This window comes from Dermacentor andersoni, chromosome 2 (assembly GCF_023375885.2).
Source record: "Dermacentor andersoni chromosome 2, qqDerAnde1_hic_scaffold, whole genome shotgun sequence".
Taxonomy (NCBI): Eukaryota; Metazoa; Arthropoda; class Arachnida; order Ixodida; family Ixodidae; genus Dermacentor; species Dermacentor andersoni.
The window spans coordinates 257410157-257436614 of NC_092815.1; the positions used below are offsets into that span (position 1 = coordinate 257410157).

General features: G+C 48.4%; 1 protein-coding gene across 1 annotated transcript in view; it reads left to right on the plus strand.

Moving 5' to 3' along the window:
- Positions 1 to 26458, plus strand: part of LOC126539741 (very long-chain specific acyl-CoA dehydrogenase, mitochondrial-like) — a 250060-nt gene that overhangs the window by 181514 nt on the left and 42088 nt on the right. Inside the window, exons 9-10 of the mRNA XM_050186588.3 lie at positions 7682 to 7930; positions 21965 to 22148. Coding sequence (XP_050042545.1) covers positions 7682 to 7930; positions 21965 to 22148 — 433 coding nt within the window. The remainder of the gene's footprint in view (positions 1 to 7681; positions 7931 to 21964; positions 22149 to 26458) is intronic.

A 26458-nucleotide genomic window follows, 5' to 3' on the forward strand; every position in this document is an offset into this window, starting at 1 on the left:
GATGGAGGTTGAGGCAGCTGTCATCCTTTTCTTATGTTCGGTGCCAAAGCACAACTTCCGTTACGCAACGCTCGTGTCTGATGGAGATAGTGCCACCTTCTCTGCCCTTGCGCAAGAAAATGTTTATGGACTGGTCCCCATTTCAAAAGAGGAATGCCTGAACCACGTCCAGAAGAGGATGGGGACAGTGTTGTATCGTAGGTGCAGAGTAGCTGGGTCAGGTGGCCAGACGCACCGAGCCACACTCGGGGGGGGCCCTCCGTCCCAAAAAGAACAACCACAACTTCAGTCGTCTGCGATCACATCCCTCGCTTCTCTGTGTGTGTCCCTTGACAGCACCAGCCTTTTTATTGCCATTATGACGTCACGTATGACGTAACAACAAAACCGAAACTAGAAACGAAACCAACTGCACAACAACACAACATACACCTTCCCTTAAAAGAAAGAAAGAAACAAGGAAACAAAACTTGAACACTTCACAAGGACAGTCTAAGAGGTCACAAAGTCACTCAGCCATGCTGGAGGTCGGCGAATTCTAATTCTGCGTTCCGACTGTGCTGTAGCACTTCTGGGTGTTGATGGGGACTCTAGTTGATGCTCCTCTCCTGTTAGCTCGTTCTCTGCTTGAGCTGTTCGTTCAGTGGTATCGAGAAGGCCAGGGTGCTCAGCTGGCATAGTTTGGGGCTCGGGAACAACAGGAAAACTGACATACCAGTCACCAGCCACAGGAGCAGCTGTTGTCAACTGTGAGCCTCCTTGACGAACCGTGTACGGCACCTTAGACAGCCTCTCGGCATTCCATGTTTTGTTGTCTTCCAAGGTGAAAGCACTATTCCCCTTTTTACTCACTATCTTCAAGGGTTCACTGTAGGACAATTCGCCTTTCCTCAAAACATGAGGGTCTTTCACCCTCACGAAGTCACCCGTACGGAACGTTGGCACTTTCGCCCCTCTTTTTCTATCTGTATACTCCTTGCTGCTCATTTGTTTATCTCTCACCCTCTTCCGTAATTGGGCAATTTCTGGTGCCGGCTTGTAACAGAAACCTGGGCCTGGGAATATGCCCACTATGTCCAACATGGTACGTGGAGCGTGTCCATGCAAGAGTACAGCTGGTGGAACGCCCGTTGTGGCATGTGGTGTACTGCGATAAACAGCCAGGCACTCCAATACTGCTGTCTCAATAGGTCGATGTTCCAAAACTGCAAGCTGCACGTAGTCTTTCAAGACCCTGTTGAAACGTTCCACCTGTCCGTTACTTTGAGGATGATAAATCGATGAGCAGGAGTGCTTAATTCCGCGCTTTCTGAGAAAATCCTCGAACTGGGTAGACTTCAGTTGCGGTCCATGATCTGTTAATATCTCATCTGGGTACCCCTCTCTGCTGAACACTGCTGTCAAGAATCCGATTACAGCATTACTTGTCACACTTGAGACAAAGGATACCTCGGGCCACTTGGAATAAAGGTCAATTAACGCTATTGCAAACTTGCAGCTCTCCCTAGCTCTTGTAAAAGGACCGACAATGTCCAGCGCTAGTTTCTGCCAAGCACGCTCAGGTAGCGGAATGGGTTCCAGTGGTGCTACTGCGGGCTTCGCTGACTTATCTGCCGCTTGACAGACACTGCAAGACGAGATTGCCTGCTCTACTTGTTTTTTGTCGAGTCCTGGCCACCAGTACTGCTCGCGAAGCCTCTGCTTTGTGCGCACAATTCCTTGGTGACCTTCATGCGCCGACTCCAGGAGCGTTGATATTAATGCAGCTGGTATGACCAGGCGCTCATCCCGCAATAGAAGGCTGTCCAAAACTGCCAACTCATCCCGTACGTAGAAAAAGGGCCACAACTCAGGCTGAAGACTGCATTTCGCCGGCCACCTAGTTGTTACGTAAGTCATCACCTGCTGTAGCAGCAAGTCAGATTGAACAGCTTCCTGAAGTTGTGCCTTTGTGATGCAGGTGGAAACAAGCGACACAACTTCTTCCTCTTGTTCTTGTACGTTTGACAGAGGCAATCGTGATAGAGCATCCGCCACCTTGTTATCACTTCCACGGTGGTATAGTACATCAAAATTGTAGTACAGTAAACGTGCCGACCATCTTGCAATTCGGGTAGACCGGCGGCCTGTGCCCCGGGATGAGAGGAGAGTAACCAGAGCTTGGTGATCAGTTCGTAGCTCGAACTTTCTTCCCCAAAGAAAAACGTGCCAGTGTTCACATGCCCATACGCATGCGAGTGCCTCCTTTTCTCCTACCGAGTACTTGCGCTCTGCTTGCGACAGCGTTCGAGATGCGAAGGCAACGGTGCGGAGTTCATTTCCGTACCTCTGTTGTAGCACTGCTCCCAGACCGTGGTCGGAAGCATCTGTAGTCACTACCGGAAGTAGCGAGGGGTTAAACATGTGCACGGCCTTGCTTGTTGCGAGTAGTTGCTTCACCGCACGGAAGCTTTGAGCAGCCTTGTCGCCCCAGGAAAAAGAAGCTCCTTGACGAAGTAACTCGCAAATAGGCTCCACGACGTCAGCAAAGTGAGGAACAAATTTGGCATAATAGCTGACAAGTCCAAGGAACGAACGTAGCTCTGTGGTGTTCGTGGACGCTGGGGCATGAACAATAGCTTCAACTTTCGATTTCAAGGGTGACAAGCCGTTGTGGCTGACGACATGTCCCAAGAATGTCAGTTCTTGCACATTGAACAAGCACTTTTCGTTAAGCCACAGGCCAGCCGCTGAGATGCACTGAAGAACATCATGAAGGTTTGCAGAGTGCTCAGCCGCAGATTTACCGTAGACGATAATGTCGTCTATGTAGCAAAGTACACCCTTGCAGCCTCTCAGGATTGAAGTCATCATCTTCTGGAAAGCGGCTGGTGCAGAGGCGAGGCCGAAACACACTCGACGGAACCGAAAAAGACCGTCATGCGTAATGAATGTCGTCAGATCGCGGCTTTCAGGCGTTAATTCCACTTGATGGTAGGCTGATGCCAAGTCGATTTTTGAAAAGTGTGTTGCCCCTGCTAGCTGATGTAGTAGGTCGTCACTATGTGGAAGAGGAAATCCGTCAACGATGATAGCTTTGTTGGCTTCACGAAGGTCCACACAAAGCCGAATGCTGCTGTTCTTCTTTCGGACCACTACCACCGGAGAAATCCATTCAGAAGCATCCACTTTCTCGATTATGCCTGCTTGCTCAAGCCGCTGTACTTCAGCAGAAACTTGTTCCCGAAGGGCCAGAGGAAGTCGACGTAGCTTAGCGGCCACTGGGGTCACATTCATCTTGCGGTTGATGTGATGAGCAAAGCCTTTTACTAGTCCTGTCTCATCTGAGAACAAGTGGCTGAATTTCTCGCGAAATTCCAGAGGTAGAAGGTCGGAAGCAACACTTTTCATTTGCAGGCATTTCAACTCAGCCCCATGTATATGCAAGTCCAGGCTGCTGATGGCGTCCATTCCAAGTACTGCGGTTCCCTGCTGTACAACATACAGGAGAATAGGGACAGTGCGTTGCTTGTAAGCAACGGTAGCGGAGAAACATCCCTTCACTGTGATCTTCCCGTTAGAGTAATTCAATAAAGCAACAGCAGGTGGTAGCAACGCTTTCCTACTTTGAAAATGCTTCATGTAAATGTCCTCCGTTATTATGGATACCGACGACCCTGTATCTATTAAAAAGTTCACAGGAACGCGTTCAACTTGCAGTTCGATGAAAATGCTGAGGCGCGAAACGCCGGTCGAGACATGTAGCAGCGTCACACAATGCTCGGCGTCCGCTTGCACTTGCGTTACGCGTTGCTCGGCGTCCTCTTGCATTTCCCTCACGATCTCCTTAAATTCCGAACTGCGGCACATAACCTGAAAGAGACCTGCTTTTCCGCAACCACAGCATTTCTTATGTTTAGCCTTGCAATTCGGCGAATTTGCCAAATGTCGAGTAGACCCGCAGCAGTAGCAACGACGCTGATTCGTATCCCTTGCAGACGCCGGGTGCGTCTGTTGGCGTTTCCGCGGCGAGGGCATGAACTCTTTACGGCGACCGTCACGCGACTTCGACGCCGAAGCGCCTGAATGTCGTACATACTCCACCTCCTCCGCTGCGCCGAACTCTCAAAGGCTCTTCAAGGTTGCTTCGTAATGTTCTGCTATTGTAACTGCCCTGTCCAAGGTCAGCGTTGCGCCTTCGAAAAGGAAACGCTCACGAAGCCTGTCCGATGCGATACCAGAAATGAGTTGGTCGCGGACAGCTATGTCGGAGGATCCCTCGAACTCACAGTTCTTTGCTAGTTCGCGTAAATTAGCAATGTAGACATCAGTAGGCTCACCCGGATTTTGTATCCTCTGTTTGAAGCGGTGTCGTTCGACAAGCACATTCGTCGTGGTTGAGAACAGGCGGTCACAAATGCACAGCGCGTCTTGAAATGCATCTTCCGCCACTGTAACTTGACTTGTAGAAGTAGTATGCTGATCTGGGACTGGCACCGTGGGAGTAGTAGCAGACAGAGTAGTAGCAGCGTTCATCGACACGTTGCGGAAGTTACGTTGCCCCTCGACCCCAAGCGAATGCAGAAGTATGGCTCTCCGCCAAGAAGCAGCAAACTCGGTGGCACCCGACGCTTCCAAGTAGGTAGAAAATAGTTCCTTCCACTGCTTCCATGGTATGGGTGGCTGACCGGGGGTTTCCAGAAATGCAGGCGTAGGCGTAAGTCCCGCGAAAGTCATCGTAAGGCCTAGCTCGTCGCCAATATGTTGTATTGTAGGTGTCGAGTAGCTGGGTCAGGTGGCCAGACGCACCGAGCCACACTCGGGGGGGCCCTCCGTCCCAAAAAGAACAACCACGACTTCAGTCGTCTGCGATCACATCCCTCGCTTCTCTGTGTGTGTCCCTTGACAGCACCAGCCTTTTTATTGCCATTATGACGTCACGTATGACGTAACAACAAAACCGAAACTAGAAACGAAACCAACTGCACAACAACACAACAGACAGCACTGCACAACCTTGTGCAGAAAAGTGGCAAGGCCTTAGGAGGGAAGGGCAGGCTGACAAAGGCCCTCATCGACAAGTTAACAGACTATTATGGCTGGGCCCTACGGAACAATTCCAACGCTGTGGCTGCAATGCAGCATGCAGTGATGGCATCATACCACCACGTGAAATCGACAGACGAGTATCCTCACCATGACTTGTGCCCTGAGGGTGCAGACTTGTGGTGTCGTCATAACGCCAGCAAGAGTGATGGTGTGCCACCTCCAAAGCATTGGTACAATCTTCGAGGCTATGTTGCAGAAGTACTGCTACCTGTTATGAGCGCCTCTCACAGGTTTCTCTTCTGCAACGCCTCCTGGGAGCAAAGACACAGAATGCATCAGAATCATTTCACTCTGTGCTGTGGTCCCTGATGCCCAAAGAGCAGCATGTGTCACTGACTGCTGGGGAGACAGCACTGCATGAGGCAGTTTTAAGATGTAATGCTGGCTGCCACAGGGCCACCCAAGGGCTATGTTCATCAGTGGGGGGCTAACCCCTAGCCATTCAACAGGCAGCAGAGAAAGATTGTCTGCGCTTGAAGAAGGCCATGAAGTGATTGCAAGAGAAGGTGTGAAGGTGGCAAAAGGATAGAGTGCCTAAGGACATCTCTAGTTACGCTGCAGGGTCATTTTAGACCAATATATGTGCTCCAAATTTTCAAAGCTCATTTGCTCAAAATGACTTTTCTGGCCGGTGTGGCTGCTTGTTCCAGCCATATCTCTGTAACCACTCATCAGATTTTCAGTTCGTTTTTATTGTGTATCTGAATAAATTTCTGAAGGCAAGACAAGCCCATTTTTTTTTATGTATTGTGCCTGTGATATGTGATATTTAATCAAAATGTGATTGATAGAATCTTAATCACCAACGCTAAATTCTGTGGTCTGCTAAAATTTTTCAGCAAGGGAATTTTAAAAAAAGGGCTCTGTCTTGCCCTGAGGTATCAATCTGGTAATCATCATAGTGAATTTCACAGTTGCAGCACCTTTTGAAAATTCTCCAGGCCTGGAATGAGAAAACCATGTGCACCATTCTGACATATTGCTGTAACGTGAGAACCAGTGAACATAACTGCATGAAATTTTGTAGTTCTACTAATGCTTTTGCTATGAGTCTATCCTGAAAATTTCATTAAGATATCTCAATAAACAAAAAAGTTGGTATCCGAGGGTAGCCTGCCCTCTTAAAGTGGATAGCTTTCCTTGTCTCTTTCGCCCTGTTTCGTTGTTATTTGGTGGCCAGACTCGGCAAAGGAAATGTTAATTTCCTCACTCGTTCGTTCATTCAGGCTATTCATTTACATTGACTATTATCAACGGTGGTTTCTGCATGATAGTTTGTTCTTTTTAGTCTTTTAGGGATGTTGTGAGGAGTACTCTGTCTCCCATGTCAAAGTAATGTGTTTCTTTTTTATGCCTTCGTCTAAATACGGCTACTGAAAAATTTCCAGCCTAAGCGTCAGACAATGGCTTCCAGACTATTGCTGTTTCATTAGGCATGCATGTGCTTGTGGCAGCTGAATGGTGTGGATCTCCATCTGATCTGGATTTATGCATCAGCAATTACATCCATTGGCCTGCGCCACTATGTCGATACAACAGTGGAAGTCAATACTAACGATTCCAGTATAGCTCTCGTGCGTACACACAATATTGTGTCTAGACATTACTCATGTTATGAGCCTTATGCAGTATGGAGATACATGCGCTTGGATCAAAACACAGAAGCGATTTCGTTCTAGCAATTGGCAGCACCTATGAGATTTTCTGCATTGCACCATGTAAAACGAGTTCAGCAAGCTACACCCCTTGATTCTGCTAGAGCTGTCAGTGCCAGCACCACAGTGACTTCTTAACTTAACCAGTTCTGCACGGTCCCAGACAGTCACACAAATGCCCAAGTAGTCACTCACCACACGGTAAAACACTTGTAACTACTGCCACTGAGGCAGTAATTACAAGGCTGGTGATATCCCCATCGAGGAATGAAACGAACCACGAGTGACATTGCAAACGACGCTTGATCAGCCAGATTATGTGGAGTCCTGGCATTGCTTCAGACAAGCCAGCTTCGGCGCAGTGCAGCAGAGCTCATCTTTGACCTCATGATAGTGCTCGGCAAATGGCAGCACTCGTCGGTGCTGGCTGGGCGAAGCGAGCAGCATGCCGAAAACAGTCACACAACTCTGGCTTCCTGCAGGAGCCATGCACAGGAAAACTAGGTAGAGGCGCTGCCATTGTTCGATAGAGCTGCCATGTTACAGAACTCAACTTTGTCGTCATGCCAGTATGTGCCTGTAAGTCTCGGAGGACTAAATGTGACTGTACCAAGTGCCAGTCAATGTTAGCAGATGCAAGTCAGAATGCGAGTGATTGCTTATGAATGTCAGCAAAGGTGAGTGTGAGCCTGGGTGAGTGCTGGGTAGCGTAAGAGTGAGCAAGTCCCTATGAGTTACAGTGGATGTGAAGGAATGCCACTCAATGCAACAGTGCCAGACATGAGTCTGACGCTGAGCAAAGAATGAGTGCGCAAGATAAGAGTGGCACCCAGCAGAGTATTGTTTTTGTTTATTAGGGTCTTGCAAAGGCAAGAAGCAGTTCAGGTTGGTTAATGCAAAGTACCTGTTGCACTTGTTGATGCCTATCTTGTCTGCAGGTGGCGATGCAGATCCTGAACAATGGCCGATTTGGCATGTCGGCCGTGCTGTGCGGCACCATGCGGGCGGCCATCACCAAGTCTGTGACTCATGCCACGACGCGTATGCAGTTTGGCAGCCGGTTAGCTGCCTTTGGCAATATCCAGGAGAAACTGGCCAGCATGGCAGCACGCCTCTACACAGCCGAGTCTCTTACCTACCTATTGTCTGGAAACATGGATCGTGGGTTCACTGACTACCACCTTGAAGTATGCACATCTACCATGACTTACTTGGTTCATTTCATCATCACATTGCTTTGCGTCTGGGGCAGGATGTATTGCCTGAACAGATCCCTTCCTTTCTCATTGCACCACATTAGCTAAAGTTATGTATTAAACTTGGAGACTAGAAATATTGTAAATAATTTCTTGTATGGTAGCCCATTTGTTAAGCTTTAAGTTCCATTATGCAGAATGGGGAATGCTGGGTGTATGAGTAGTTTAGATCTAGGAAAACAGATGACCTTATTGTGTTCAAAACTTTGCATTATATGCATAATAAACTATGCATGTCTTTCTTGTGTATTGTGAATGTATGTTCACCAATGCTTTGTATAACTGTTTACCATAATTGTGTGTTCAGTTGTTCTGAGACTGCAACACGATGTACCGTACAGTACTTTCTTTGTAGATGTTGCATCTATTCACTGTTTCAGTGTACTTCTAGAAGGGCTGTGAACTTGCAAAGCTGTCAGCGAACAGCTTTTCTTCACAGAACTTTGTTTTTTCTTTCTATGTTACAATGTCAGAGTGGCGCCATTGTCGGGAGTGACTTTCGCATGGTAGGCACTCCACTGCTGAGCAGCCGTGCCAATTTCATTAGCCGCTAGATTTTGCGGATACATGTGTGCAATTAAGTTTTACAACGATGGAAATGCAGCATGCTAACAAGCTGCATTGTAGTGGGTTGCGCCGAACGATGCAAAAGGCTGAAGTTTTCATATGTTTCCTCTTGATGAAAACCGTCGCAAGTGATAAGCTGCTACTGTAAAAGGCTCAAGTTGAATTTTGTTACCAGCTCATTGTATACCATATTTACTCGAATCTACCATGCACCTGTTTTCCGATAAAACGGGTCCAATAATTGCATGCGCATTATAATCGAGCATGACCCTAAATCCGCGTTACCATATTGCCATCGGCATTAGAAAAATGGCCACCTCTTACGCACTTCTAGCGTAGCTGCCTTAGCTTCCTCCATGTACATACCTCCATGTTGTATGTGTAACCAGGTGCTGGTGTAACCTAGTCTACTGCCTGTGTTCCCATTTTCTGTGGTTATCCAATCAGCATGGAAGCACCAAATGCGAAGACACGCCGAGTCCACCATAATGCCGCATTTAAACGGAAAGTTATGTGTGTGGAGACGGATGGAAATTGGGCTGCATCATGGGCGTTCGGAGTTCTTGAAACTTGTGTGCGGGACTGGCGCAAACAGAAGGATAATATTTTCACCAGAAAAGCAACAAGGAAGGGTTTCAGTGGACCGAAGCAGGGCCGCTTCGCCGAAATAGAAGAGCTGCTTGAAGAATACGTGCAAGAGTAGCGAGCGGCACAGCGGCCTGTGACGACCGATCTGCTCAAAGTATGGGCGATTCAGTTAGCCCTACCGTAAGGGCTAATGCAGAGTGACTTCAAAGCGAGCAGGTGCTGGCTATCAAATTTTATGAAAAGAAAAGGCTTTTCTCCTCGAAGGCGGACAGGGATATGCCAAAAATTGCCCGAAGAATATGAAGAGAAATTGCACAGTTTTCAGTGGTACGTTTTGAAGTTGTGCTATAGAAACGGCTACCACTTCGGACAGATTGGAAATGCCGATCAGATGCCACTCTACTTTGACATGCCTGCCACCACAACCTTTGAAAAGAAGCGGGTGAAGCAAGTGTGCGTTTTATTTTCCAGCCACAAAAAAACTAGAGTCACCGCAATGTTTTGTTGCAATGCGGATGAGCACAAGCTGCCCTCGTATCTTATCTTTAAACGGAAGACACTCCCAAAAGGAATCGCGTTTCCAAGTGGCCTGATTGTGCGTGCAAATGAAATGAAAAAAGTTCGATGACCACGGACTTGGTCGCTGACTGGATTGATAACGTTTGACGGAAGAGACCCGGCGGCAGTTTGGGTCTACGTTGGATGCTTGTGCTCCACACGTTCAGGTGCCACCTTGACCAGCACATGAAGGACAAGCTGGCTGCATGACACCGACCTTGTCGTGATACCTGGCGGCATGACATCGCAGTTCTAGCCACTCGATGTTTGTTTGAACAAGCCAGTGAAAGATAGAATTCGGGCGCTCTACACCGAATGGCTTGTCAGTGGCTGCCACGATTTCACGCCCGCCAATTAAATGAAGCGGGCATCGCTGCAGGACTTTGCTGGATGGCTGAAAGCTGCATGGTGCACGATCCCGTCTGCCATGGTCAAAAAGGCCTTTAAAAAGTGCGGGACTTCGAATGCCATGGACGGCACCGAGGATGAAATGCTTTGGTCTATTGATAGCAGTAAGGAGTTGTCTGACAGCGATGACGAGTGATATCTATTGCCCCACGCGAATCCTACCGACGCAGTGAAAATCTTCACGGCAAGGTACGCCCTTCCATTTGTATTCTTATTCATCGCAATTTTAGTGTATTGGGAATAAATCTGTTTTTTTTCGATATGAGAGAAAATAGTATTTCTATATGAAAGCATGAGGTGCGCGGTATTGCACTCTTTTCTTTTTGGGGGGGCATGAATTAAGGTGGGCATTAGTATCGAGGTTTTCATTTTTTTATTTTTTGGTCACGTAAAATGGGTGCACGTGACAATCAAGTAAATACGGTATGTGCCAAACATTCCGTAACAGCTAAGCTTCTATCTTATTTTGCGTGATGTGCATTAGTCATCAAGAGCGCTTAGGATCGTTGATTGCGTCTCATTACACTTTATTACTGCACTGTGGCAAAGCTGGGTTAGGATTAGCCTTGAATGTAGGTCAAGCGAGCAGGTGTAGCTCAAAGCACGTCACATTAGCCGTGCAGACTGCCTAGCAGACGTTCACGTATGCAAGCCGCGCAGTCACAGCTGCATTAATAGTAGTGTGGATGTCATAGATACACCTAAACAGGTTAATTTCCACGCTGTGGGGATCGCACGCGCATCCCGATATCTCCGGAGCGGCCATGCGGTTATCACGCGATAATCATGGGCTCGCTCGCGGAGGGTAGCAGGGAGAGGGCACCTTCGCCGCTCCCGCTGCTCTTCGCGCCTGGCCACGACGCCGCAGCCCAAGGCACCCCGTTCCCTCCTTTCCCTTTCTTGGAACCGGGGAGACTCCCTCTCCGCCGCTCGGGGAGAAGCGCTATTCCCCCGATGCACCGTTGTCTTTCGGCTGAGGAGCTTGCGACAGGCCGCATCTCAATTCAGCCGCTGAGACCGCCGCACGCCGTCCCCCTGCTGCTCTCGGCCTTTGTGAGCGACTGACCGCCCCAGGGCCCGAGCGCGGATCCACTCTGGGTGAGCTGAACTCTTATCAGCCTCTTTTGTGGTTCCCACATTGTGCGGTATTTCGCCCCAGTCGTGCGGAACGCTCCGCCGCTGTGGTTTTGTTTTGTGTTGTATTTGTATGTGTTGTTGCTGTTGTTGTCAGTTGGTACATTTGTACGCTAAGGTGAATAAACACCTTACGTTGAGACTCACCCTGTCCCCCCTGGCCTGAACCCACCGTGGTCGCAACTCACTGCGAACCGCGGGTTAGGGGTCACAGCTCTGACTGTTAAGGCTGCTGCGAAAGTGCTAGGGAGCGACTGCCGCTCCGCTGGCGCTGTGCGATCCAGAGAAGGGTCAGGTGCGCACGCGCGAACTTGAGTAATACCCCTATAACGCATAAATAATATGTGCAGAGCTGATCATATACACAAGCACGAATGAAAGCACGAATTTGGCAATGCTTTACCCGTAGGAGTAGGAGGCACGCAGTATGATTCGGCGTCTGACTTGTCCCAACAACCACCGAAACAATTAATAAGAACTTATGACAAAATGGGGCTTCAAATCGGACGCCAGAAAAACAATGAATTCCTTGGGTATCATTGTAGGATGGCCAGAGTGACCAAACGGCCATGACCAGCAATGCAAATTACCTTGATAGCGGGACTGGCAAGGTAACAGCCATTGGGCTGTTACCTTGCCAGTCCCACGACCAAGCCGAGGCGATCACTTCTATCGCCCCTCATGGCAACATAGAAATCGGCTGCAGTATTTTTCACATGAAATAATAATTAATCGAACAAAATTATATCAAATGTAGACCTGTTTCGTAAAGCAGCACCCAGTACTAAACAACTTGTGTGATTGAAAGCCACCATCCGATGGCATTTCATCTCGCCGATGGAAAGCAAATACCAACTGTCTCAGGAAAGCGGCACGGCTTGCTTGCAAGTGGTACATTTCGTTTGCTATTCACACTGACGACACTGAGAAAATGATTTTATTTTAGCCCACATGAATTGTGTTGTCAAAACTAAGTGCACTATGACAAGCTGTGGCCAGATTGCAAGCGCCATCAGCGGTGACTGGGGCAGTCAGCGAGCCTACTGTTGCATTTGGTCGTATTTCAATGAGGGCGTAATGCGAAAACATGCATTGGGTGCACGTGAAGCCCTTCACCATTTTGTTTTATCAAGAAATTTCTTACTCGGAAAGCTTTCTTTATTCTATTGCTGATTGTGAATATCCATGTCATAAGAAGCTGGTTTCTCTGGCAGAAATAATACCCAACTCATAGAATGAATAAAAGTAGGGTACTGAAGTTAACTGTGCACTAAATAAGTGCACCAGCCACCTGCTAGTAATCAACAAAAATAATGAAGGAAATATATACAGAATTTTTTTCTTTGTCACATTAGCTGTGCATGCTAACAGTGCCTTATTTGATTAAGATAGCTTTGGGAGGGTGTGGTACAGCTCAAAACAAGGGATTACGTGAGTCCCTTTCCATTTTGCTTAAACTGCCATCGAAACCAGGTCATCCTCTGGAAAACACCAAATATAAATATTTAGCTCAGAAGCTTAGAGTAAACTTCTTATAGGGTACAAAAAAGGAAATACAGTGATTCCTTGTAATAACCAAATTGTTTTGCTCAAGTTATCATTTTATTTGAATGTACAGTGCTCACGGAGTGAAATAGGACACGGAGCATTTAGTACAACCCTACATATGTGCAAAGTACGCGAGAGCACAATGTCATGTTGCTAGGAATTTGGTCACCAAAGTTGACGAGGGCTCCGATGTAAGTGTACGCGCCAGAATTACGTCGATGTGACACGAACGGCAGCCGGTTGAAGCGAAAGTATGCGCATTACTTAGCCCTAAATTCACGCGTTTCATTCCGTGAGCACTGTACTTCCACTCCTTACTCAAACATATGCATATTGCTATGGAACAGTATTTGCGATGACGAAGAAGCGAGCAGTGTGAAGACGACGACGATGATTGGAGGCTAACGCGGGCTCTTTCCTCTTGGCAAAGTGCGGCGTATTTCCTTGTAACTATACTTGTATATAGCTTTTCGTCTGCGTCTTCCTACGTAACATATCTGGTGGAGGTGGGCCTTCCCTGTACCTCGTTGTGGAGCTTCGCGGTGGATGGTACGTCAAGCCTTCCTTCATGGCTCCCGGCGACGAGAACTCGACTCAGTCACCTCCGACACCTGCTGCCACTTCGACGACCTACTTCACTCTCTCTCTCCCTGATCCTGGCGTATTCTCGGGCAAAGATGGGAAAAACGTCGAAGACTGGGTCAGCCTGTACGAACACGTCAGCCGCAATAACCGGTGGGACCCTACTATCATGCTCGCCCACATAGTCTTTTACCTCGGTGGCAGACCTCGAGTTTGGTTTCGGACGCACGAAGATGAGCTCACCAGTTGGGATTCGCTCAAGCAAAAGCTCCGAGACTTGTTCGGCAATCCCTACGGTCACCAACTTGCCACGCAGAAGGCACGTTTCGGCCGTGTGCAGACATCAACAGAGCCCTAGGTCACGTACATTCAGAACGTCTTTGCTCTGTGCCACAAAGTTGACGCACACATGACTGAGTCAGACAAGGTATCCCACATCCTCAAAGGCATTGCCGATGAAGCCTTCAACTTGCTCGTATTCAACAACGTCACGACGGTGGATGCAGTTATAAAAGAGTGCCGCCGCCTGGAACTCACTAAAAGCCGACGTATTGACCAGCAGTTTGCCCGTCTGCCCAACACCCCAGCGACATCTTCCTGTGCTGACGCTCCTCGTCCCAACAACACTGGCGATATACCAGGATCGTCCGGCGTGAGATTGAGGCCGCCTATCTGGCTGCCTTCGACTCCAGCCCCACCAACGCACCTGTAGTCATGGTTTCCCTGATCCAGGCAGTTGTCCGCCAGGAGTTCAAAAACATGGGTCTTCACACCATCTGCTCAGCCCATCGCCCTGATACCCACCCAGCTTCTTCGATTCCGCCCCGTCTCACACCTATTTACCCACCACGTTTCCGCAACCCATCTGAATGGCGCACTGCTGACGACAAGACCATTTGTTTTCACTGCCGTCGAATCGGGCACATTTCTCGGCACTGTCGCAGTCGCTGGAGTTCCCCGGCCCAGTCTACTTATACTGCCTACTCTCGCCTCCCAGGTGGCCCTTCTCGTCCCTGTGCCACACGCTCCGATAATGCCGCCACTGATTCTCCTGCGCTGGACCGCCCCTATTCTCGTTCGCCTTCGCCCCAACGATGACAATCTCGCTCTCCCAAGCCCTGTTGCTCCTTTTCGCCGACTCCCTTCGGACGCCGCTCCCAGCCGGAAAACTTCACGATGCAGCGCCTCGAGGTGACGCTGCATTGCTCCCTACGTTGCCAAATCCTCTACTGACATTGCCCACTCATCTGAACCTTCTTGACGTGCAAGTCGACGGTGTTTCTCTATCTGCTCTTATCGACACTGGGGCGCATTTGTCGGTAATAAGTGCTGACCTTCGTAACTGCCTGAAGAAAATAATCACACCCGCCACGACGCCCGTTGTCCGTGTCGCCGACGGTGGAACAGCCCCCGTAATTGGTATGTGTGCCGCCCGCATCTCCTTCGCCGATCGCTCTACTATCGTGCTATTTATTCACAGTCATCACCCACTGTCCCCACAACATCATCCTCAGCTTCCTCTCTGCACATTCTGCTCTCATCAATTGTTCCACCAGTGCTCTACGCCTTGACCTGCCTGTTCTGGAGCCCGCTGAACCACACCCCAGTCGCCTCAGTTCCGTCGACTTCGTTCGCTTGCCACCTTCGGCACTGACTTAGTGTCATCCCCACCAGTGCCCGATGGTCACTACATCGCGGCTCCTATGCAAGATGTCCTCCTTACACACGGGATCACAGTACCTCATACAGTTTTATCTATTACGACAAATTACGTCTGCCTGCCAGTGGTCAATTTTGGCTTGACGACACAAGTGCTGCCACGCAGGATGTCTCTGGCCCAGCTTTACTCATTCGAGGATCACTCAGTAGCCTCTATTAGAGCAGACGACAATTCAGCCAATCCTCCTCTACCATCGCAGTCGGCAACTTGTACCATCGCCGACTTACAGAAAATGATTGCACCAGACATGCTGTCCGAGCACGCTCGTGAGCTCTACCGCGTCCTGTTTTCCTACCACGATATTTTTTACTTTAACGATTGTCCTTTGGCCCAAACTACAGGTGTTAAACATCGCATTAATACCGGCGATGCCCTTCCTATTCATCGCCGCCCGTATCGAGGGTCACCGGCTGAGCGTCAAGTTATTCACGCAGTTCGCAAAATGCTTGCCAAGAACATTATTGAACCTTCATGTAGTCCAATGGCATCGCCTGTTTTACTGGTAAAAAAGAACGATGGCTCATGGCGCTTTTGCATGCATTATTGGCGCCTTAACAGGGTTACCAAAAAGGACGTGTATCCCCTACCTCGGATTGATGATGCCCTTGACTGCCTCCACGGTGCTCGCTGTTTCTCCTCTATTGACCTTCGCTCCAGCTACTGGCAGATTGCCGTGGACAATCTCGACCGCGAGAAGACTTCTTTTGTAACACCCGACGGTCTTTATCAATTCCAAGTGATGTCGTGCGGTCTATGTAATGCTCCTGCCACTTTTGAACTCATGATGGACTCCCTTCTTCATAGTTTCGAATGGTCCACGTGCCTGTGCTACTTGGACAATGTTATAGTATTCTCCCCAACGTTCGCTACACACCTCGAGTGCCTCTCAGCACTCCTGGATGTTTTTCGTCGAGCCAGTCTGCAACTCAACGCATCGAAGTGCCAATTCGGCCGTCGCCAGATTACCGTCCTTGGGCATCTCGTTGACGCGAACGGAGTGCAACCGGACCCAGGCAAGAGCCATGCTGTTATGCATTTCCCTGTTCCGAAGTGCGTAAAAAATGTGCGCAGCTTCATCGACCTTTGTTCGTACTTCCGCCGTCTCGTGAAAAATTTCGCGGCCATAGCACCACCTCTAACCGAACTTTTGAAAAAAGAAGCCCTCTTCCAATGGGGCGATAACGAGGCCTCTGCATTCTCGCATCTAATCGACCTTCTCACAATGCCTCCCGTTCTGTCTATTTCGATCCTTCTGCGCCTACCGGTCCCTACTGATGCCAGTGGTCACGGAATTGGTGCAGTACTGGCACAATGCCAGCGCAGCAACGACCGTGTTATCACTTACGCCAGCAGGCTCCTCTCACCCTCAGAGCGCAACTATTCCATCACTGAGCATGAATGTCTGGTCCTAGTTTGGGCGGTTGCGAAGTTCTGCCCATACTTATATGGCCGACCCTTTTCCGTTATCACAGACCATCACATGCTTTGCTGGTTATGCTCACTGAAAGATCCTGCAGGAAGGCTTCGTCGCAGGACCTTATGTCTCCAAGAATATTTGTATTCTGTCACCTACAAATCTGGCCGACTACACAAGGACGCCGACTGCCTGTCTCGCTACCCAGTAGACAAGCCTGACGACGCTGACAGTAGTACCGCCAACGGCATTTTCTCTGCGTCTGCCTTCGCTAACATCGCCGATGAGCAGTACCAAGACCTATTGCTGCGAGCACTCATTGAGCGTCTGCGCTCTACACTTACCGACGCATCTGTTCGCTGATATGTCCTCCAGGGCGGCATTCTGTACCGAAGGAACTTCCTCCCTGACGGATCTGATCTTCTTCTTGTCGTGCCAAAACATCTACGACAGACTGTGCTTTTTGAGATGCATAACGCACCCACTGCAGGACATCTTGGGGTAACCCGCACGTACGACCGCATGTGCCGCCGCTTCTATTGGCCTGGTCTCGCTCGCTCCGTCCAACGCTATGTTGCTGCCTGTGATCCCTGCCAACGTCGGAAAACACCTCAGGTGCTACCTGCCATTCATCTCCAGCCGATCACCGTCCCTGTGGCACCGTTCTTTCGTGTTGGATTAAACCTCCTCGGTCCCTTTCCCACGTCATCCTCTGGGAACAAATGTACTGTAAAAATGTACAAATGTACTGTAAACAAATCTACTGTACGGTAGCGAACCGACCTTGCCCCTAGACACGGCACTTCCTCCTGCTGCGATCTCAACAAGCGAGTATGCGCGCGACGCCATTGCCCTCACCGACCGTGCACGCCAGCTCGCCCGTGCTCGACTGACGGCCCCGCAATCCACTCAGCAGCGTCAGTACAACGCCCGCCACTGTGACGTACAGTTTTCGCCTGGTGCGCTCGTGCTCCTGTGTTCACCCTCTCATCACGTCGGACTTTCGGAAAAGCTCCTTTCGCGATACACAGGGCCCTACCGCATGCTGCGCCAGGTGACGCCTGTGACATACGAAATTGCTCCTGTGAGTTCAACCTCATCCTCTACTCTGGCATCTAATGATGTCGTGCACGTCAGTAGGCTCAAGGCCTACTACACTGCTTCCGAGTCCAGCCTTTAGTCACTCCGCGACTGCACTTTTGCCGCTGGGGGTAGTGCTACAGAACAGTATTTGCGATGACGAAGAGGCGAGCAGTGTGAAGACGACGACGACGATTCGAGGCTAGCGCGGGCTGTTGCCTCTTGGCCAAGTGCGGCATATTTGCTTGTAAATATACTTGTATATAGCTTTTTGTCCGCGTCTTCCTACGTAACAATATTAAACCGAATTACTCGAAGCATAACGATAGGCTGCTCCATTAAGAGCGAACTAACAAGGGGCATGTGTGCACCCGAGGCATTGTCAAGCATCATTCGCACTACGCAGGTGAGTGACCATCTCCATCGCCTTTTCCTCCATGCTGTGCCTACGTGTTATCAGCGCCGAGCGTTGCCGCCATGGCACTGCATCAACTAGCAAGTAGTAAGTGCGTGTACACGACAGCACTCGGCGCCTCTCGCACCACACAAGCGACCCTCTTTGTCACCAGCTATTGCCATTGGGGTGCCGGTGAACCCTTTTTCTCGATGCTGCGCCAGCATGTTATCAGCAGTGAGTGGTGTTACCATAGCACCGCAGCAACTAGCAAGTAGTGGGTGCGCACTCAAGGTGGTACTGAATGCCAATCACGCCGAGCAAGGGACGCTCTCTGTCACTAGCTATCCCCATCGCAGTGCCTGTGAACCCTTTTCCTCAATGCTGTGCTTGCCCATTATCAGCAGTGAGAGTTACTGCTATGCCACTAGATGACTAGCAAAGAGTGGTTGCGCACTCATGGCAGCACCTAATGCCTCTCGCGCCAAGCAAGTGACCCTCTCTGTCACCAGCTATCGCCATCACGGGGCCTGTGAACCCTTTTCCTCGATACTGCACCAGCGCGATATCAGCAGTGAGGGGTGCTACCATAGCATCGCAGCAACTAGCAATTAGTGGGTGCGCACTCAAGGCAGTACTGAATGCCAATCACGCCGTGCAGGGGACCCTCTCTGTCACCAGCTATCCCCATCGCAGTGCCTGTGAACCCTTTTCCTCAATGCTGTGCCAGCACGTCATCAGCAGCAAGTGGTGCTGACATAGCACCGCAACAAATACCAAGGAGTGGGTGTGCACTCACGGCGGCACTGAATGCCTCTCACGCCGAGCAAGGGAACCTCTCCAGCTATCGCCATCGTGGTGCCTGTGAACCCTTTTCCTCGATGCTGTGCCTGCACGTTATCAGCAGCGAGCACTGCTCCCATGGCACTGGGTGAGCAGCAAGGAGTGGGTGCGCACTCACGACGGCACTCAATGCCTCTCATGCCGAGTAAGTGAACCTCTCCATCACCAGCTATTGCCATCACAGTGCCTGTGAACCGTTTTCCTTCATGCTGCTTCTGCACATTATCAGCAGCGAGCGGTGCAGCCATGGCACTGCAGCAACTAGCAAGGACAGGATGCGCACTCACGGAGGCACTCAGTGCCTCGCATGCCGAACAAGCAACCTTCACTGTCACCAGCTATTGCCATCGCGGTGCCTGTGAGTGTTTTTCCTTGATGATGTGCCCGCACGTTATCAGCAGGGAGTGGCACTGCCATGGTGCTGTGGCACTGTGAAAGTTGTGTGAAACAGAACATGCAAATGTTACTCCGTGTAGCCTTCCGCATACTGAAAGTCACCGAAATCAAGATGCACTACTTCCTCTATGCTTATGCGCAATCAGGTTAAATCGCGATAATAAATGTGCCATGTGGCACCCGCATTGAGGTTCCACAGAGTAGTGATATTTAAGCTCTGCTTTCTTAGCGTCTGTGGAATAAATACTTCTATCAAATTATCGCTCATATAAATTTTTTTTCACCATACCGTTCACTTCCTTATAGAGAGTGCTTACTGTAGTGGTGGCTTACACGGAATTTTATTCATGTCGCTTTTAGTCCACAGACATGCAGTTGCAATGTTGTGCTGCGAGCTTCTGTCTTCTTTGTTCGAGAAGCTACCGGCAGCACCTTGCTACCGGCTACTGACACCGACCTTGGTCATTATCGCGTTTCTCTTCACTTCCTGAAACGATGTCACCTCAGTGTCTGAAGAATCATCATCAGAAAAAAGAAAGACTAAGAAATGCCTCTTTTTCCGAAGATAGGCCGGCAATACATGCATAACCACCGTTTGAAACCATATTTAAAATGCTGGTTGCCACACGAAAAACGCGCTCCAGATATAGAAGAAATCACTGAGCACATACTGCCATCTGTCGACCAAGACATCGATTAGGCCACAGACAAGTGGCTTTTGTCCAAAACACTCAAGGGGAGAACAAATACCGCAGAGACAAGCTACACTCATCTAAATGCTTTGGGGACACGAGGGCTTGAAGCAGGACTCGTAAAGAGAGGTTGAGGGTCTATAAAACCCCAGGTAGTCAAAATTCATCTGGAGCCCCCATTACTGCATGCCTCATAACCAAATTGTGGTTTTGGCACAATTTGGTTATTGTTATTTGAAAACCCAAGAATTCAAGAGAGAGAGAGAGAGGGAGCAAGGAAAAGCACCGTCTGAGCATGCAAGCACAAGCGGGGACCGCGAATGGGGGCAGAGCGTACGCAGCGGGGCTGTAAAGCCCAGGCTGTATTAACGGGGCCTACCGTTGTTTGCAAACACGGTGTATGTATATAGAAAGCTTTTTTTTTCCTTTTCAGAGACAAGGAGAGGGGGGGGTGGGGGTTCTTTCCAAGACCATGCAGGGCTTTCTAGACATATCAAGGCAGTTATAGCTGCTACAGTAAAACCCTGATGATACGATCACGGCTGGTACGAATTCGTAACATTCCCTGGCCAAAATACATTGCTTACAATATGGAAAACATTGGCTGTTCCGAACGCATTGCTGTGCCGCTACAGATCATACGAATGCGTAAGCAACAGCATTCATATTCAGCAGACCAATGGCATTTGGCAGTCGAGCGGACTGGACCATGCTCCGTGCGCGTAAGGAAAGGAAGGTAGGAAGCGTGCAAGAGCATGTCGGCCAGTTCGTTCTCTGTGGGGCGGGAAAAGACTGCACTTCCCCCGGCACCGTGTTTGGCCGGCCCTCAGTTTCCTTTTTTCTTTTTTATATGTAACGCACTCCGGACTTGCCTGCCTCGCCTTCAGTAGTTCATTTTGCGTGCTCACATATTGTTTGCTGTGGTTTGCTCATCTTGGGAGTTTGATCTGTTCATTGCCAGCATGTCGTGAAAGCGGAAGTCTCTGTCATTTAAGGAGAAGTTAGACATTCTGAATAGAGTGGACAAAGATCTGAAATGGAAACGAACTGACCTCGCTAACGAGTTAGGTTTAGCACCATCCACTCTGTGCACAATTGTCGGTCAGCATGACCTGATAATGAAAAAGGTGCAACGATTCAGCGTCAACACTAAAAAAGCAAAGACTGCACACCATGTGCAGCTTGAGGAAGTTTTGTTAACATTGTTTAAGGAGGTGACAGTGGTGGGAGTGAACGTCGATGGCAACGTGCTGCACAAGGTGCTGCCTCGTTCGAAACGCCAATTATCATGTTAAGAGCCTCTTAAGAGCAAAATTGGAATGGAAAGATGTGGCGCTGAACATCAGCATCCTGGATGTGGTACACATCATTGCAATTAGTTTGGATCGCGTCTTGCTGACTACGATCGCTAACTGTTTTGCAAAATGCAGCTTTGCAAAGCCAAGAGCCAACAGTTGTAATTGAAGATTGGAACAAGCTTGGAGTTACTTGCACCGAGGATGAATTGGTCACTGCCGACGACGACCTCGTGACTTGCGGTTTGCGTACAATGGCAGACATTGCCAAAGAGCTTTCCATATCACAGCCTGATGATTTGACCAGTGAGGAAGAAGACGAGGACTGCTGCAGCTGCCACGATGGGCAGCCCACGAAGGCTGAAGCGCTCCTTGCTCTCGACGTGCTGAGGCATTCAGTGGTGTGCGAAAACATTCGTGAGGTCATGTGCGCACACTTCTACGCCTTCCAGAAGGCGATCGTTGACGATTTGGGCAAGACGAAAATGCAGAAGTGTATTAGAAATAATTTCTGCCGCAAATAAACTTATTTTTTTCTTGATTTTGTTTGTTTTGATGATACGAATTTTGGGAGATATGAATATATTATGCGACCCCGTGAAATTCGTATCACTGAGATTTTACTGGATTTACTTTAGTTAAGGGAAGTCACTAGATCACTTCTCGTAGTTTCTAAAGAGCCGGTAGAAAACTGCATGACATGGCTTCATCACGCACTGAATGAAAGCCTGTGTGGCTTGTTGCAGGCAGCGAGCACCAAGGTAACAGCATCTGAGTGTGCCTGGTACGTGACAGATGAGGCGATCCAGCTCCACGGAGGCATGGGATTCATGCGTGACGCAGGGCTGGAACGTTGCCTTCGTGACCTCCGCATCTTCCGTATTTTTGAGGGTGCTAATGACATCCTGCGGCTCTTTGTTGCCCTGCAAGGTATGCCACCTACTCTATACCACTACTGTGTGTTGTTGATGCAGAAAGCTGGTTGGTTAAGCTTGCATTTTTGACCACATTGCATGACAGCCATGTCATTGTGGTGTACGATACACATAGCATTTCAGTTCATGTTCTAAGCAGGAGATCTTGTAAATACAGTCAACTTCCATTAATTCAATGCTGACGGGACCGACAAAATTGTTCAAGTTATCTGGCAGGGTAAACAAGAGGCAGAAAAAAACGACAAAACACATTGGTGATTAATTTGGTGGTACTCGTTCCATTTCTGGCCCCCAAATCAATGGCCCACCAACTTTCTATGTGTTTAAAGTACTGTAGAAAACTGACCTAGAAATAACATTAGAGCTAAAAAAAAAAGTTGAAATCTGATGCTCGCCCAATTTTGTCACCACAAAAATATTGTATGCCTCCGATTCTGGCATTAGCAAAAAGATGAAACAAGCGGCTTTTACCTTGAATAGATTTATTTATATGCAATGTGTATTGTCATAACTCTCAGACAGCACTTTGTTGCTGTCTACGAATTGCAATGTCCTCCATATAGTCCATTATGTGTTTGATAATCTTAGACTCAAAGACTCCGCAATAATTGCAAACGAGATGGTGGCCCACGCCTATATTAGCCACTTCACTAGCTTGCCCTGCGACACATGCCTAGAAATTCCCTGGAACACCAAAAACGTAGCGTGACTTAGCAGGACTCTCGTGTGAGTTAGTTGGTTCAGTTAGTTGATCTTGAAGCAAACTTTTACCAGCACAAAGGACGAGGAGCGCGAAGAGACACAGACAAGCACTGCCTTCCAACTGTTTATTTTAAACGTCCAAGTAGTATTTATGCCATAATTTTAACAAAAGCCTAAGAAAGCTTAACAGTCATACAATCTCTGCAATATTTCAACGTTACAAAGGGTAAAGGGAACCATCTAAAAATTTTATCTCTTTATCGAGCAGTGACAGTGGCGCGGTCTCTTTACGTTCCTCGTCCTTCGTCTCGTTTCCTTTGAACTGATAAAAGTTTGCTTAAAGATGTGACATGACTTGTTGCTGCTGGCTTACCATGCGAAATAACTTATCTTTCGAATGAGCTCTCATAATCGAAAACTGAAACCGGTGATGTAGTGCCATGTCTTCTTACATGTTACACTCATCATCATCGTACACAAAAACCCTGTTTGTTGCCATCTTGTGATGGCTATGCTTGCTCTGACTGTAGTGTTGCAAATCCAGTTTTGGTTTTGTGTCAATAGCGTGACGCAGGTAACTTTTGAATCACTTCTAGTTGGGGGGAGGGGGGGGAAGTTACGCGTTAGAATTGGGTAAATACAGTACTCATTTGTTATGAGCCACCATATTAACTCAAAAATCTTTATATGGCAGGCTAGAATGAGGAGTTTTCAGTGAGGAATGATGTGTGCCAGACATATTCACTGTCCCCTAACCTCTACCAAGACATATGCTGCTTCTAAAGGGGTAGCAATTGGGGTCACCACGGGGGTCAGGTGTGTGCATGCTGACCAGTCAAGTCTGAATTATCTGGTGACAGCCAATTTTAAAATCGAAATAATGAAAGTTTGGGCCCATGGAAATGTGAAATAGGGTAGTTGCTGGGCGAGTTTGTGACATAGCTTGGGTGTCTGGTACCTCAAAGAGTACTGACCACCATGGGTTCGGAGCCTCAGGACCGCATGAGCTGTCACCTCGCATAATGTGGTGCACCACTGTGCGTGTGCTCGGGCCTCCATTGATCATTCCGCAAAGATCATTACAAAGCTTTTGATGAAAAGCTTTACAAAGCTTTTCATCTAGATTTATCGCAACATTTTCTCAACGATCAGTCAACAAAAATTGGTGCCTGTTTGAAGAACAACTACTAGGTTTAGCAAATAAATACATACCTCAGATCTCATTTCGCACCAACTGCTCCAAACCATGGTTTAATAAAACTTTGAATGCGTTAAAAAACAAAAAGAAACGTTTATACAGGGCAGCCAAAAGTGTCAACACGTTAGGTTCGTGGAATAAACATAAAGCCTGCGAAAAAGCCTACTGCAGTTCCCTTCGTCGTGCAAAGCATAAATTCTTTTCCGATGACCTTCAGTCACTGATAAAAAATAATCCTAAGAAATTCTGGAAAACGATATCTCCTTCAAGCAGCACTGACACTCCCACACTCGTGGATAGCACTGGTCTTCCCATACCGCGAGAGCACTGCGCATCTGTATTTAACAACTACTTTCTTTCCACGTTCACAAAGGAAGACCATTCCAATATGCCAAAGATGGCAGACTCTGATTCCAATATATGACTCCTATTACCGTAACAGCCGCTGGAATCGCTACTTTGATTAACCCTTTCGCTGTCACGGACGTACCGGTACGTCATCGCGCTTCCCCCCCCACGGTGTCACTGACGTACCGGTACGTTCTCTATCGTGCATTCAAAATTTCGCGCCTGAGCGCAAAGCAGGTGCTCCTGGATTGGCCACGCCATCTGTTGACTCTTTCTACAAGTTCGTATATTCGCTCCGACCTGTGTTAGTCCATGTATTGAAGAGTACGGTGCGACTGCCACTCCCCGCTTTCTCTTTGCTGAGTGGCGCGGTGGCTCCGTGTTCGCTGGATCATGCGTCGCGCGCGTGTGGTTATGGGTTCAAGGCTTGTTCTGTAATCTCCGCTGGTTTGCAGGTTTTTATTTTTGTTCTGATGGTGTGCCTGCTACGGCGCGTCAAGTTCAGGCGCACGTGCCGTTGCCTCTCCAAAAAGGGTGACTCGATTGCTGCTTTCGCTCTCTCGCCACACCCTCGCTTCCGACTTGCAGCAGTAAACGTAAAGCCCTTCGAACTTTGTTTATCCTTTTTCCATCTCCCTCTGTCTTCTTGATCACGCAACGTCCCATTTCTCTCCGTTGCGCGGGCGGCTGAAAGCGCATCCTACCTGCGTGCGGTTACTTTCGGATGGCTCGGCGCGCGGGACCTTCGTCTGATCATGGGAGCGGTGGCTGAATTCCGATTCAGAAAACGAGCCGAGCTCGAATTCGGACTCAGACAAAGTCGCATGAGACGAAGAGGGTTCCGTATCGTCAGATTCGGATGTTAAACGGATTTTATAGTCAGGCTGATGATGATGATGATGTTTACTAACAACAGCTGCAGAACACTGAAATGTGCATATTGCATTGACTATGTTATTTGTATACCAATCATAATCAAAAATAAATTGCTATGTTCATTCCCTGTTATGCTCGTTCCCTGAAACCAAGCCGACACTGGGGGTGCGTCACGGCCAGAAACGTCCGACAGCAAAAGGGTTAACAATCTCAAATTATCGAGTAGTTCCGGATTTGATGGCATCAACACGAAAATCCTAAAGAATACAGTAGTCCCTTCCAGTACAATCCTTAGTCATATATTTCATCAGTCCCTGTCAACAGGGGAGCTGCCGAATGATTGGAAAGTTGGCAAAATCATACCCATTTTCAAGTCAGGTGACAAGAGCGATGCGAGTAATTACCGTCCTATATCACTAACCAGCGTTCCCTGCAAGTTACTCGAACACATAATTTTTACTAATGTCGTTCATCACTTAGAATGTAATAACTTCTTGTTTAAACATCAGCATGGATTCAGAAAAGGCCTTTCATGTGAGACACAACTAATTGAATTCACTACGGATCTTTTTCAAAATATGGACGACAATGCTCAGACTGACTCAATATTCATCGACTTCGCTAAAGCATTTGATCGCGTGGCTCACTGTCGCCTCATTTCTAAACTGTCATGTTTAAACCTTGACGAACTAACAATTTCTTGGATAAGAAACTTTTTGTCTTTTCGAAAGCAGTCCACTGTTATTGACCAGTACTCTTCCTCTTTCAGTAACGTAACATCAGGCGTACCTCAGGGACCTTGGACCCTTACTCTTCCTGATTTTCATCAATGACTTGCCATTTAACATTACATCTAGTGTTCGACTATTCGCAGATGGCTGCGTTATCTACCGTCAAATCCGCTCCCCCGCTGATCATATTGCTCTTCAACGTGACCTTCAATGTGTCACTAACTGGTGTTTGGATTGGCAAATGACCCTAAACACTAACAAATGCAAACTGATGACATTTACTCGCAAAAAGTCCTACTCCATTTTCAGTTACTCACTTGACAATAGTATCGTCGATCGCACATCTTCATACAAGTACCTTGGAATTATTCTAACACCTAGCCTTTCATGGTCATCCCACATTGAGAAAATAACGGCTAAAGCATCGCGCACTCTCGGATATTTAAAACG